Raw genomic sequence first — 16,087 nt, forward strand, 5'->3', positions numbered from 1 at the left:
ACAGTTCCACGCACTTTATGACCATGTACCTGCGTTCGGAAAACAAAATGGCACCAATTCTAGGAGCACACATGTTCGGTAATACGAACGTCGGCCACACAGGGAAAGCACTTGAACTAATTGCTCATTTGAGGTAAACAGCCAGGGGTGGTCAGGATTATGAAGTGTGAACAAGGGGGACCACACAGAGTTGGTTCAGTAAACGAAAGGAGGGTGTACGCACAGCCGAACAAAAGGAATAAAAGTATATTTCACGAATCATTCTGCTACGGGGAGCAGTTCCAGGCAGTTGCCAAGTAAAAATTCAAACTGTTCAAATACGGTTTCACAATTTATTAAGGGTGGTTATGGCGCTTGAAGTTTTTCTTTCAAATGTACAATGTTTTCCAGACATCTATGCTATGTAGTAGTATAAAAGGATAGTATAATTGACATGTTTAAACAGCTTTATATAGTTACTTTTTTTCCCTAATGTTATTAATTCTGCTTGTAGGAGAACAGTATGGGGGGGAAACATCATACTGTAACAATAGATTGGTACCGTAACTTCAAAAAGAAACAATAATATCTACCTTGTAAAATGTATACAACAGAATCAGTGTAATATATACACACACACACACTACATAAAAACACAAAATTAGATGTAATTCTACCAAAAAGCCAATTGTTAATGTAACTGAGTAAACTGATCCAGTGATCACAGGATTTGACAGCTACTGCATCAGATTTACTAGCCAGAGATTACATAGTACATACATCCCATTCTCTTTGTTATGACGGATTTTGAAATGTAATCACATTTAGGACTATAAACACGAACTTAGCTTGAGATGCAGTTTTTGATTGAAGCCATGTTTTTCCCCCCCATTACATTAACTGACCCAAACTCCATGACCCATTTTACAGAATTCTCCATTTTATAAACTTGTCACTTTTGTGAACCATGTGTATTACTCTCAGCCAGCTCTAGCTAGTGATCACAAGCCCCCCCCCTCAGTGCTAGCCAAGCCTGGTCACTCCAGCTGCGGTGGACTACCATGGCCAGTGAGCTGACCGATGATCCACATACAGTCAGTACATGGCAGCTGGCTGGCACGGCTCCTGCCCTAATAACAGTCATATCGCTCTGTCACTAGATTATAGAGGTTTGACGTACACAGCTTGTGAGTAGAACGAGCCGCCAATCAATACTTACTCTCCCCGACCACTGCCTTGAGCCCGGTGGGAGCCATCGTTCAAGCTATCTCGCCACCTCCGTTAGATGAGGGTCCCAAGTGAAACTGCAGCCACTTCCGCGTTCTGACGCCAGAAACCCCCATGTGACATCACGGGAGGAGCAGGAAGCCCGTTGCTAAGGGGCGGTACCCAGGTTGCTAGGAGGCGGGCTGAAAGCACGAATCGCACGCGCTCATACGTCGCCTCTAATCTGGGGCGAGGGAGGAGCTGGAATCTAGGCGGGGGCGTGGTTAGTTTGTAGAGTTCTAAATACCTGAGGCGACCACATAGTGTCGCCAGAGAAGGGCGCATAGTTGGAGGAAAAAAAATCAGAGTAAAGCAAATTGCTTGCCTTGTGACCGATGTCCTGTTGTCATGGGTGATAATTAAATATCCTGGGGGCGAGGCACTCAAAAGGCTTTAAACAACAGTTAAGCTGATATAATAGAGCGGCTTTAGAAAAGGTTGACGTTATGTTGACATTGTGTGCAGTGTGTCTATTTTTATGGGTGTATAATACACAATAATATAGGAATGTTCAAGCAGACAGAGATTGCCTCCACAGCGATCAGGACTGGAAGCTCAGTTTACTTAGATGTGTGGGTGTTGTAGTCTTGGCTTCCAAATTATATAAAATAAATACATAGGACAAACTCTGCTACTTCTTACCATTTGTGTACTTGCAGTCTGCCTCACCTAGTTCTGATGTGTCACTTAAAGGGACACTATAGTCACCAGAACAAATGCAGCTTATTAAGTGTTCTTGCATAGCAAGACCACTTAATGTTATCTCACATATATATTATTATTCTTATTATAGCCAAATTTACCACCCTAACTCCTCCCACAGTTTTTACACTACATAGACAAAAATATACCAAAACGTGCGGATTGTTCCCGATTGGTGTGCTATTACTTTGTGGAACGTTTCCACAAATGGCGAAATGTTCAAACCTAGAGTGGGAGCTGGCAAAAGCAGAAAAATCAGGACATGATTTCTAAACTGCCACCACTCCCTCATTTTCAAGCCCACCTACACAAATCTTATATCAAAATGTTCAGCTATCCATGCTGCCACTAAACATGTCCACGGCTAAGCTATAGTCCTGATTGTTTTCACAATATGACCATTTGTTTGCAACTCACGCCGTCCATTGACATTCATTGAAACTCCACTCTAGCCAGCTCAAATTTGAAGGGCAATTTCTAAACTGCGACTGTGGCTTCATTGTTAATATTTCACAGACATACTATGCATCAAAATGTAGGTCTGGGTCTTGTGATTCTCACAATATAAAGCTCTTCGCTGTAGGATTTATAGTTTTCAAAATACGACCGTTTGAAGATGGCAACCGCCAAAATACTCTGACCTGGAGCAGCAAGTGATGTCATAGACAGGGCCTTTTGTACACCTGCTAATGTTTTTATAAATGTATGTTTTAACCCCTTAAGGACCGAGGACGGTTCAGGACCGTCATCGGCATTTTTGCATTGCCGACCGCTGACGGCCCTGAACCGTCCTAACGGTCTTAGTTACTTACCCGATCGCCATCGTTCCCCCGGCGGCGATCGGTGTTGGTCCCGGTGTGGGGAGACTGCCTGCAGCCCAGACAGTCTCCCCATGGCGGATTAGGACCCCTGTGGCCATGTGATCGCTCAACAGAGCGACCACATGGTCACAATAGGTGTCCATGTGTCTGCCTGCAGGGGGACTGTCTGTGCTGACAGGCAGTCTCCCTGCTAGTGTAAAATCAAAGAAAAAAAAATAAAAGTTAAAGTTAATAAATAAAAATAATAATTATATATGTGTATATATATATGATATATAGACGTATATTATATATATATATATATATAATATACGTCTATATATCATATATATATACTGTCATACTAAGTGTATTTTTATATTAATATGTACATATATTAATATAAAAATACACTTATAATTAAATTACACACGTGTATATATATAATATATATAATAACTATATATATTGTATATATATATTATTATAAAATACAAATAATAAGTAATTTAAATTAAATAAAAAAAAGTAAAAATAATAAAAATTAAAAACAATTATATATCTATATGAAATTTTATTCTAACTGTATTTTGATATTAATATATATATATTTATATCAAAATACACTTAGAATGAAATTGTATATATATCTATGTATATATAAATAAATAAAAAGAATACGAACTATACATATGTCCATATACAAAGTTACATAAATAATTATATAAATATACACGTAGACTTCAAATATATAAATATGCATATATATTTAAATTCTACGTGTGTATTTATGTAATATTTTTACATAATTAAGTAAATTTATTGATTTTATTGATTGCAATTTAAGGGACCTGCCTGCCAACCCAGGTCGAAAGTCCAGAGAATTTAATTTGTTAGCACTGTATTTTACCCTGTAACGTTCTACGACACCCTAAAACCTGTACATGGGGGGGTACTGTTTTACTCGGGAGACTTCGCTGAACACAAATATTAGTGATTCAAAACAGTAAATCATATCACAGCGATGATATTGTCAGTGAAAGAGACTTTTTTTTTAATTTTTCACACACAAACAGCACCTTTACCGATGATATAATTGTGGTGATACATATTCCAGTTTTGAAACACTAATATTTGTGTTCAGCAAAGTCTCCTGAGTATAACAGTACCCATGTACAGGTTTTATAGCGTTTTTGAAAGTTACAGGGTCAAATATATGGGTCAAATATTTTTACATTGAAAATGGCCAGGTTGGTTACGTTGCCTTTGAGAGCGTATGGTAGCCGAGGAATGAGAATTACCCCCATGATGGCATACCATTTGCAAAAGAAGACAACCCAATGTATTGCAAATGGTGTATGTCCAGTCTTTTTTAGTAACCACTTAGTCACAAACACTGGCCAAAATTAGCGTTCAATTTAGTTTTTTACTTTTTTCACACACAAACAAATATGAACGCTAACTTTGCCCAGTGTTTGCGACTAAGTGGCTACTAAAAAAGTCTGGACATACCCCATATTGAATACCTTGGGTTGTCTACTTTAAAAAAAATATGTACATGTGGGGTGGTATTCAGAGATTTATGACAGATAATAGTGTTACAATGTTACTATTGATACATTTTAAAAATGTATTGTTTGAAACCGCAATATCCTACTTGTACTTATAGCCCTATAACATGCAAAAAAATAGCAAAAAGCATGTAAACACTGGGTATTTTTAAACTCAGGACAACATTTTGAATCTATTTAGCATTTTTTTTCATTCGCTTTTGTAGATGAGTAAAAGATTTTTCACATAAAAGTAAAAAAACGGGGGGCGGGGCCAGACCGCCAAGCTGGACGGTCGCAGGAGAGACCAGCTCCTGCATTCAACCAACAAATCAGCCATAAAACCCCGATTTATGACACAAAAACCGTCTGGCAACGGTGGCCCTCATCGGGCAGAGAGCACTGGATCCAGGGTGAGGCTGGCCCAACAGGCTTCAGTCCCCTGGAGGAAGATTCCCCACTGGCACATCCGAGGCCTATTCCGGCGGTGAGTGGGGCAGACCGCCGCTGCCCCACTATCCTGCCCATCAGAGCTCAGCCAGGAGCCGGATCTGCAAGGACCTGGCCCCGTTCCCCCCCCTTTAGGCCGGGGGGGTGATCCCGGTCCACACCCTTGAACCCCGACCACCTCAAACACCTAAGGCACAGCAGAAGGGCCACCGTAAACACCAACCTGGGCGCTGCAGCCAAGATGGCGGAGGCCATGTAAGATGGCGCCCAGACAGGAGACACTACAAGCTGCTCACCCATCATCGGCAAACAGGGCAGATCGCGGGCCCCTTGAACCTCAGCAAACCACCCACCTCTAGAGACTCAGCCGAGGAGGCGGGTGGAGAGAACGGTCCGCAGCAGGCAGCGCTCGAGGAGCACGGGACATGGAGCCAAGATAGCTGCTCGGCACATTAGCCGCCCAAAGCCCCGTAAAACCGCCGCAGGGGTCCAGAGAAGCTACGAAACAAAGACACCTGCCCACAGATCAGCCTGGGGAGAAGAGATGCCGGCACGCCGCCAAGAGCACGCTTACCTCATTCGAGGATATCCTGCTGCTGCTCCTGCCTACAATCCGAACATGCACGCCACCAGCAGTCCAGGATATGCCCCAACAACAGTTCTGCTGAAACAAGCTTGGCCGCAAGCCTCTTCATCATGCGCCAATGAAGGCACCTTTCACCTCCCTGCGGATACTGGGACAGAAAATCGAACTTACCAGGCTTCATCAGCTGCTGTCAGGTACACTGCCGAGACTCCATATAAGGGGCATCGGCTGACCCATCTGGCACATCCAGAGACTCTAAGCCAAGCGACCTACTCTAGGACTTACAATCCACGCAGAGAGTCACTGGAGTAAAGCTCCCTAAACATCACCATACCCTGAGAGACTATCACGGGAATTAAAATGTGTTAGCAATATTAAGCCTGTTGTCACATATGTATCACTGCTTGATATGCCTAGTAGTGCTAGCACTTACTCAGTATAAACCTACATGCCGGTGCCCGGCTTCCACGTATGCTACCATCCCTTAGCAATGATACCTACCTGCTATTAGACCCTCCAGGCTTAAAGGTGTTCACGAGTTTTCAGATTGTCTTACTGCCCCACTTCCCGGTATAGAGTTACCCAGGCTTGCCATGCTGTCAGAACACACACCACACTAAGTTACAACATACTCACATGAGACCCACCATGTTATGCATGCAAATGTTGCTGTTTGTCACCCTGGTGACTTACAACTAGAAGTACATACCAATCTTGTTTATTCTCATATAAAAACAAAATGTGCCAATACTAAATGCCATTTATGCGAAATACCTTGTTTTAATAAGCTTGTGTTATGCTGTTGTGGCAACGTCAGCTTGTATATCATCTCGTGCACAATAAAAATAAAGAATTAAAAAAAAAAAAGTAAAAAAACATGTATTTTTTTCAATTTTTCATCATATTTTTTCATTTTTTTTTTATTAAATTACATGAGATTATATAAATAATGGTATGTAAAGAAAGCCCATTTTGTCCTGAAAAAAACAATATATAATTTGTATGGGAACAGTAAATGAGAGAGCGGAAAATTACAGCTAAACACAAACACCACAAAAGTGTAAAAAGATGCCTGGTCGCAAATGTACAACATCGCAAAAACAGTCCGGTCCTTAAGGGGTTAATGTAACTGTGAAGCACTTTGGGCAACAACGTTACAATTAAATATGCTATAGAAATAAATAATAACAGTTACCCCGCCCACTCCAGTTGTAAACTACTGGTGGAGGCAAGAACACTTCACACAATTTCCCCAGAAATTGTAGCTTTTCTAGTTGAATTTGTTCTGGTGAGTAGAATCATTACCTTCAGGCCTTTTACTGTAAACACTGTCTTTTCAGAGAAAATGCAGTGTTTACATTACAGCCTAGTGATAACTTCACTGGCCACTCCTCAGATGGCTACTAGAGGTGCTTCTTGGGGAAGTGCTGCAGATTAAGCAGCACTGCCATTCAGTGTCTCCACCATCTGCATGCAGACACTGAACATTCCTCATAGAGATGCATTGGTTCAATTCATCTCTACGAGGAGATTTATTCATTTTACCAGGAAAGATACATCGAGATTTCTCTTGTTTTCAAGTATGTCCTGGGTTTACAAAACATTGCTTGATACAATAGGGTACAATAAAATACGAAAACAATATTAATACACAATATATACAAAATTTAACATAGAACTGGTAGGAAATATATAACCAACCATGACAGGTGCATTCTGTTTTTAGATATGTAGAGAGGGATCTCGTAAAGGACCACTCTAGGCACCCAGACCACTTCAGCTTAATGAAGTGGTCTGGGTGCCAGGTCCTTCTAGGGTTAACCCATTTTTTCATAAACATAGCAGTTTCAGAGTGTTTGTGAATGGGTTAAGCCTTCCCCCTAATCCTCTAGTGGCTGTCTCATTGACAGCCGCTAGAGGCGCTTGCGTGATTCTCACTGTGAAAATCACAGTGATAGCACGCAAGCGTCCATAGGAAAGCATTATGAATGCTTTCCTATGTGACCGGCTGAATGCGCGCGCAGCTCTTGCCGCGTGTGCGCATTCAGCCGACGGGGAGGAGAAGAGGAGGATCGGAGGAGGAGAGCTCCCCGCCCGGCGCTGGAATAAAGGTAAGTTTTTACCCCTTTCCCCTTTCTAGAGCTGGGGGCACCCTCAGGGCACTCAAGTGCCAGGAAAACGAGTATGTTTTCCTGGCACTAGAGTGGTCCTTTAATGGATTTTAGGCTTGGGGAATATTTGAAAGTGTGCAAGAAGTCGTTTCGTAATTGCTCTGTAGAAAAAGGAGCGGCTTTATTTTTGTATTGAGGTAGACTAAATGAAGTGCTGGTACTGGATTGGAGGTTATAGGAGGTGGGAACAGCCGGGTAGAGTATTCTGCTCAGATACGGTGGGAGCTTCCCAGAACAGCTCTTAAACACAAGGCTGGAAAGATGAAGGGTGCGTCTTGATTTATACATTGTAGCACAAAGCGGCAGAACGATTTATACAATGTATTAAGTATAGTAAGGTGGGTTTGCGGTGCAGGTACATATACTACATCCCCATAATCAATGATTAGCATCAGCATTTGCTGTAAAATCTTTTCCTTTACTGTAGGGCTTACGTAGGATTTGTTTCTGTACAGGGAACCTAGTTTTGGATAAAGTTTAGATGCAAGTTTTTTTGGAGGCCAAAAGATACATTGGGATCTAACAACAAACCCAAGTATTTGAAAGAGTAGACTGCGGTCAGTGTGCTATTTGATTTTGTTTTGATGGATAGATGGAAATTATGTAATTTAGGTACTGTTCCAAAGATCATTGTGACGTTTTTTTGTCAGTATTTAGGAAGAGTTTGTTTTTTTTGATCCACTTTTCTACCTCTATGGACTGGTCTTGGAGCACAGCCTCAAGCTGCTGTAGATCGGATTTGCTTGCATAGATTACTGTGTCGACTGCGTACATGTGTACATTTGAGGATTTGCAGACATTTGGCAGATCATTTATAAATAATGTGAATAGTAGGGGGGCGAGAATGGAACCTTGGGGAACACCACACATGACTGGGAGAGGGAGGGAGTCGCTGTCAGAAATGGACACATATTGTCAACATTCCGATACTTAGGACTGAAAACAGGTTAGCGGACGATCACCAATACCTGAGTTTTTTAGTTTGTGCAGTAGAATGTCGTGGTCTACTGTGTCAAAGGCCTTTGCAAAATCATGGAAAATAGCTCCAGTTAAGTCTCCTTGTTCCATGCCAGTTTGGATGTCATTACAAACTTTTAAGAGGGCAGTTGCAATGGAGTGATTCAGGCGAAAACCTGATTGCTCAGGGGGTCAGATAGTTCGATTGATGGTTATACTCACATAATTACGTATGGACGCATTTTTCTAAGATTTTTGACAATATTGGGAGCAACTATATTGCGCGATAGTTAGAAACCAAAGTAGTGTCACCACTTTTATGGATAGGCACTGTGACGAACTGAACCTCGTCACACGAGCTTGGAGGGGCCTGCTTGTCAGCCTCTTACCAAAAGACTATGGGCCCTTTAAAAAAAACCCACAATGTTAACAGACTTGGTTCGTGGGATTTTATATTTGGTTCGGGAACCGAACAGCCGCACGAACCGGAGACCACCCTGCAGCTTGTTAAGCCTAATTGCACCGCAATGTTCTAAGTATTTGTCTGGGTGGCCGCAATTCCTATGGACGACCACGAGGTGGCGGCTATCTTGTTCGCATGAAAACAGGCAGCAGTGTTTGGTCGTCGAGTTCATGGAACTATTTTCGGACACCGAAACTCCCAAACACCGCTGGACTTCCATGATCGTCGGTGTTCGGTTTTATAGCACTTACGAAGACACTGTTCGGTGGAAACGTTCCCGCGAACAAGGGGAACAAGTTTCAGGGTAAGACTATGGACTATGTTCAGTAGTTTGTTCATTTGTAAACTACCGTACTAGACCAACCTCAAGCCCTGATTCTCTGAAACTGTTTTGGGCATGGGACCATGCGGGCGGTCAAATTATGACTTCCAGGAAATTCCTGAACCCATTTGGGTGATTTTTGGATATGTTGGTCACCCAGATCGGGAATATCAGGGGATGTAACTTTTGTGGGGATTTTGTGTGTTTTAAGGTATTTTTGGGGTTTTGTAAAAATGTATGTTTTCTGTGCCTGGAGACAATTGAGTTTATTACAGTGCTGACTTGATTATCTCCCAGGCACAGGAGAGGGATTGACCTATTTTGTATGGGAGTGTCCTGGACCTAAGAGCCAATGTAATCGTGTGTATTTTTTTTTACTGTAGTCTACTCTCAGGTCTAGGGGGGAGTTTTACCCTTCAAGAAGTCTAGGCTCATGTAGGGGATTGGAGAGCTATATTCACTCTGGGGATTGCTATAATCACTATACTCCCTTGGATCACAACGATTGCTCTTGTAAGAGCAGCCTGCTTCGCTGTCTGGACTAGGAGAGGTCTACCCACTGGAAGCTGGATCCTGGTCTTGGGTCCAGGGTGGGTGGAGGACAGCGAGACCCCAACCAAGCTGCGGTGGTTTGTGGGGTTTACGGTGGTTATGGTGTTCCAGGGCGGTGCTTATGGTGTTTGCAAGTACTAGGGAACAGCAATTGATGGAGGTACCCAGTCGGGGTGCCAGACGGTCCATCACATTGGTGGCAGCGGCGGGATGGCTTCCTAATGAGTATAGACGCATCCTGGAGACACAGGTACCATTGGATTCATAATTGAGGGCAACGTTAGCCCCCGGGCAGCGTCCCCATATGAGGAGGAGTTCCACTGGAGATTACAAGGAGCACCGGCACAGGAGTATGGCCCTGTTTCAGCCAAGAATGAGCTGGTATGGAAAGATGTGGTACGGCAAGAGCTCTGACACGAGGCCCTGGAGCAGTCTCAAGCTCAAGGGGGAGAGAGCCTTCCCAGTTCAGATCTGCGCAGACAGAGGCAAACAGTGCTGAGGTTGCATTTATTGGAGGATCCACCCCGGGAAGAGTGGATTATAGAATTCCAGCAGCTGATCAAGAAGGAACTGTGGCTGGACAAGGCATACCAGGTGCAAAGGTGCCCATGGAGGATGGAGAACGAAAGACCTGAGGGGGATGACTATGATGGCCTTGGTCTACTATGGGAGGCATTGGAGGAGGACAGTGATTTCGGCAGCCCGGAGGAGTCTAGGTATTGGGACATTTGGGAATACCATTTGGACGCACTGGAGCTCCCCATTATTGCAGGCCTGGAATCAGGTATCACCCATCTGGTCGCTATAGAATAGGAACTGGAGCAGGAATACCAGAACCTAAGAGAAGCAGTTCAGCACCGGGCAGCGTTACCGGGAGTTGAGACAGTCAGTCCGACCGGCCCTACAGGGATGCTGGGCAGCCGGCCCAGATTCCCAACTGCAGCTGGAAGTACCAAGAGGGAGGACAGTCGGTCCTACTCCTCAGCGGCAGCCTACCATACAGGGAGAAGGGATAATCGGTCCCCCTCCCCAGCGGCAGCTGGAGGTACCTACAAGAGGAATACTAGGAGGAGGTGAATGATTCCTCCTCTCAGCAGCAGCTGCCCAACCAGATCCTGGGGGTAGTTGATAAGATAGCAATACCCACTGACCCCATCCCAGCGGAAGAGCTGGCATCAGGGCAGAGCGCTACTGGCCTCTGCCCTACCAGTCCCATTATTACAGCACCGGACTGTCCCCAGGTCCCCCCAGCAGAAGCGCTGGCATCCGGGCAGAGAGAAGCTGGCCTCAGCCCTCCCCTTTCCCTTTGTCCAGGGCTTGAATACCTGCAGGCCGTCCAAGTAGCGGAGCTGGCATCAGGGCAGAGCGCAGCTGGCCTCTGCCCTACCGGAGAACCAACCTGGAGCTTGTTAAGCCTAATTGCTACTTTGAAGCAATTTTCACCGCAGTGTTCTAAGTATTCGTCTGGGTGGCTGCAATTCCTATGGACGACCACGAGGTGACAGCCATCTTGTTTGCATGAAAACAGGCAACAGTGTTTGGTCATCGAGTTCATGGAACTATTTTCGGGCACTGATACTCCCGAACACTGCCGGACTTCCATGATCGCCTGTGTTCGGTTTTATAGCAGTTAAGAAGACACTGTTCGGTGGAAACGTTCCCACGAACAAGGGGAACAAGCTCCAGGGTAAGACTATGGACTATGTTCGGTAGTTTGTTCATTTTTAAACTACCGAACTGGATTGACCGCAAGCCCTGATTCTCTGAAACTGTTTTGGGCATGGGACCATGTGGGCGGGCGGGCGGTCAAATTATGACTTCCAGGAAATTCTTGAACCGATCTGGGTGATTTTTGAATATGTTGGTCACCCAGATCGGGGCTATCAGGATATGTAACTTTTGTGTGGATTTTATGTGTTTAAAGGTATTTTGGGGGGTTTGTAAAAATGTATGTTTTCTGTGCATGGAGATAATTGAGTTTAATACAGTGCTGACTCAATTATCTCCCAGGGACAGGGGAGGGATTGACCTATTTTGTATGGGAAGGTCCTGGACCTGAGAGCCAATGTAATTGTGTGTATGTTTTTACTGTAGTCTACTCTCAGGTCCAGGGGTGAGTGCCCCTTGCATGGGGACCTGCATATAAGGCCAGTTGCCATTAAAGAGATTTTACCATTCAGGAAGTCTAGGCTCATGTTTGTGGGATTGGAGAGCTATATTCACTCTGGGGATTGCTACCCAAGTCTTTACTGGTGTCACTACATTTTTTGATAACTAACAAATACCTTGGTTGTGACTGATGACCTCAGGCTGTCTGATTATAGTGGGGACTGCATGTGATGTATTGGGGTGTCTGTGTGTAATGGGAATTGCGTATTGGACTGTCTGAGTGTAATGGCTACAGTTTGTGTGTGATATATTTAGCTGTCTGAGTGTAATGGGAACTGCACGTGATTTATTAGGTTGGTTGTCTGTGAGAAGAATAGTTTGTTTGTGATGTTATTGAGCTGTGTACATATGAAGGAAACTGTGTGTTAGCAGTGGGCTAGCTGTGTGTGATCATTTTGTGCTGTCAGTGTGCGATGGGGACTGTTTGTGTTTGTTGTAGTTTTGGGCTGGCTGTGTATGGTGGGACTGTTTATTTTCGTGTCATAGTAAAAACACCTGATGTGCAGAAAGCCTCATCTACAGGGCTTCAATGAGAAATTTTGGAGCCGCAAACAAAGCTCAAGGTCTGGGCGTGTGTGTAGTGTATAGAAAATACAGAGTGTGTTTGTGTAGTGGATGTAATGTTTGTGTGTATTATTTGCAGTGTTCAGTGGATGCAGTGTTAGTGTTGCGAATGCAGAGTGTGCATGTTAGTGTAGTGAATGCAGTGTGTGTGTGTGTTAGTGTAGTGAATGCAGAGTGTTTATTAGTGTATGCAGTTTGTGTAAATGTTGTGCACACATTTATTTTAATAAATGTTATTCCCCTCTCCCTGCTTCTTACTTGTGACCAAGGAGGGTGGAGATTCTATTCCTTGGTGGTCTGCTGGCATGGCAGAGGGGCCCAGCACACTCTGTGTGTGCCGCACGGCGCGTTGCCATTGTATCTGTGGCAAAGCTCTTTCTGCAGCGGGTCTTGCGAGAATTAATGAGAGAGAGAAGCTGGAATGTGCAGATGGAGTGTGCTGGGCCCCTCTGCAGTATACAGGCAGCTTGGGGCCCGCAGCTGCACCTATATATATCGATAATCACCATATGTCCACATAGGAAATGTGGGGTCCGGGACTCCCAGAGCAGTCCAGGCCCCCCAGGACCGTCGGGCCTGTGACAACCATCACAGTTGTCACCCTCTGATGGCGGCCCTGATCATGTAACTGTTCATCTGTGCCACCTGTGCCCTGTATAAAATTTAGTGAATCCTAGACCAACACAAACAAAAATTATGTTCTCATGCATACAATCTTGGGTACATACATATAATTTACTCAAAAGCTTCGCCTCAAGTTACTTACTGTCTCAGTAGTAATGCTACTGTCTGGAGTGTCCACTCCGCTTGCTCCCTCTGCAAACTGCAGTCTCAGCCAGGTAGGTAGCCGCACTGTCCGCTCCACTCGCTCCCTAATCTCTCTGCAGTCTCCAGGCAGGGTGACGTGTGGCTGCACTCTCCACTCGCTTCTATCCCCTTTCCATCCACCCCACCCATCCCTCCCTCATCCCCATACCTCCTTCCCTATCTCCCCCCATCCTTTCCCTTCCATCTGTCTCTCTTGCATATCTCTCCCCCCATGTCTCTCTCTCATCCACCATGTCTGTCTCCCTTCCATCGCGCTCCCACACATGACTGTCTCCCTTCCATCTCTCTCCACCCCTTCCATCTCAGTGTCTCCACCCTAATGTCTCCCCACCCCTTCCATTTATGACCTCCCATGTCCCCCCTGTCCCCTTCATTCATATTTCCCTACCTTTCTCACGGCAGGCAGCTTTTAGACTAACAGAGCCTGCGCCCTGTTCTAGCCCACACATTTTTGGCCCCACTCCCTACAGTTTACCTCACATAGCAGGGGAAGGGGACGTCTGGGCATCCACACCGGTGGCGCGCTGATTCAGACTGAGGGCCAGGTGTCACGTGACTCCTACGCAGGGCAGGAGGCGTACCCCCTCCCAGTGTACAGTGCGTGTTGTTCCCTTATAAAGCCGCACGCTGCCTGGGGGCGCCAGGAGAGCAGACGGAGGAGGTACAAAAATCATTTGTCACATTGGCAAGTCATTTTTGTGCCGCCCCGGCGGGTGCCGCTTTCATCATCCCCACAATATGCCAGGCCCATTCATGGCAAGAAAAGGGAGGCTGGGTGAACCTATGTGTGGTGGCAGTATTTGATTTTTGTGATGAGCATGATTTGTGTTAACAGTTTGTGGTGTGTAAGGGGCCTTGGTTGCATATTCTGTATTGCTATATATTTTGTATACGTATATATACACACTCACATATATGTATATATACACACACACATGCGGGAGATCTAAGATCTCCATTTTTGGGCCATTGCAGGCTTGTATTGTGGTGGTGGGGGACTTTTGCTGGGTCCTTTTACTCACTCTGATACCGCATAGTGTCCCTCCTTGCCAGTTGGAGATATTAAGCAGGGAGGGAGAATAAACATATCTAAAGCTGAAAGAAAATTAAATAAAACTGCTCCTTTTCACACCCCACAGAACACAGCTCATATCTTACTCTACAAATGCACACATACTGCATCACTTACACACACACTTGCTACATTCGTATGCCAACACACAACACATCCCTTAGCCACATAAACTGAAGTTTACTGTAACTAGTACGGTTTTTAATTCTTGTAAATGTCTAGTAAATATATATGGGTGCATTTTATATTCCAGTGCATCATTCCAAAACATACGAGAAAAAGATCTTTGTTTTATTCTTTTCTTTTTTTTTTTTACAAGTGGGGAGGGGAAAAAAAAATAGATTAAAAATATTTATTTATTTCCTTTCTCTTTTCCTTTTCATATTTTTTTTTTAAGGGCTATGTAGCAATATTCATCATTGGCACATACTGATCTCTTATTTCCAACCACTGATGCCATCTTCGTTTGTATAGATCCTCTCTACCCTTAACTCGGCTTGCCATTTTTTCATAGAGGCTAAAAGAATCAAATCTGCTCAAGACCTCTGATATTGTTGGTGTTTGTTTCCATTTATAAGCAATGGTAATTTGTGTTGCTGTTAAGCAATGAATAATCATATATATTGCTTCTTCATTGAGTTGTCTAGGAAATATATGGAGTAAAAAACATTCTGGTCTGAATGGAATAGTAGCCTTCAATGCTATCCTAAAAATGTTTTCTATATTCCCCCATCGTTTAGTAATGCTCGGTCAAATCCAAAAAATATGAAGTATAATTTGTGTTTATAATTACAGGAAACCTCTTTAGTTTTCCTTTGTGCCTGAAACCAAGTTGTTAGCGGGAATGATTCCTCTAAATCACTTTCCCATTTTAGAACATATTTCTGTTTCTTAGGTTCCCCCTGTGTTAGCAGAGTGTTATAACAAAAAGACAATGCTTTGCTGTTAGGCAATTTCCTCATGCATTTTAGTGCAAACGGTGCTGGTGACTGAATCTCTTTAATTTTTTTGTGTGTAGAATATTCCTAATCCTTAGATATGTGAATATTTCTCTGGGTGGTAGGGAGTACTCTTTAACCAATTCGGGAAATGATTTAGCACCTGAGCCATTAAGTAATGACCGTATATCTCATACGCCTAGCTGTGTCCAAGGTTCCAGCTGCAGGTCTGGCGTAAAAACAGTCAGAGTCTGGAGAGGTGCAACAAATAATAAATCTTGTCCTACTGAAAGTTTAAGAATTGACTCTTTCCACATATGGAGAAGAGATTTTGTAGTTGGGAACAACTCTGTTGCCTTATTAGGTACTATACTCCCAGACCAAAGTGCGAACGATAATGAGCCTTGTAAAAGTGCCAGCCATAACGGAGGAGAAACCCTTTCAAGTATTGAAAGACCTTAAGCAGGTAGTGTAGCCTTATAATAAGTTTTAACATTTGGAACACCTAAACCACCTTTCGCAAATGGGGGCCAAAGCTGGTCTTGTGCGATTCGTGGGGGTTTCCTTTTCCAGATATGCGCATTGATAAGTGCCTGGAACTGCCGAAGTATGGTATTTGGAATGGTAATTGGTAATGTCCGAAAAAGATATAGAATATGGGTCAAAATCATCATTTTTATTGTTTGTATACGACCCAACCAGGATATTTCTTTATTTT

General features: G+C 43.9%; 1 protein-coding gene across 1 annotated transcript in view; it reads right to left on the reverse strand.

The window, feature by feature from the left end:
- The window catches only part of STXBP2 (syntaxin binding protein 2), a 47,331-nt gene extending 45,937 nt beyond the window's left edge, over nt 1–1,394 (reverse strand). The window contains exon 1 of the mRNA XM_063448401.1: nt 1,199–1,394. Coding sequence (XP_063304471.1) covers nt 1,199–1,235 — 37 coding nt within the window. The 5' untranslated portion in view covers nt 1,236–1,394. The remainder of the gene's footprint in view (nt 1–1,198) is intronic.
- Between the last annotated feature and the right edge of the window lie 14,693 nt (nt 1,395–16,087).

The sequence above is a fragment of the Pelobates fuscus genome, chromosome 3, assembly GCF_036172605.1.
Source record: "Pelobates fuscus isolate aPelFus1 chromosome 3, aPelFus1.pri, whole genome shotgun sequence".
NCBI lineage: Eukaryota > Metazoa > Chordata > Amphibia > Anura > Pelobatidae > Pelobates > Pelobates fuscus.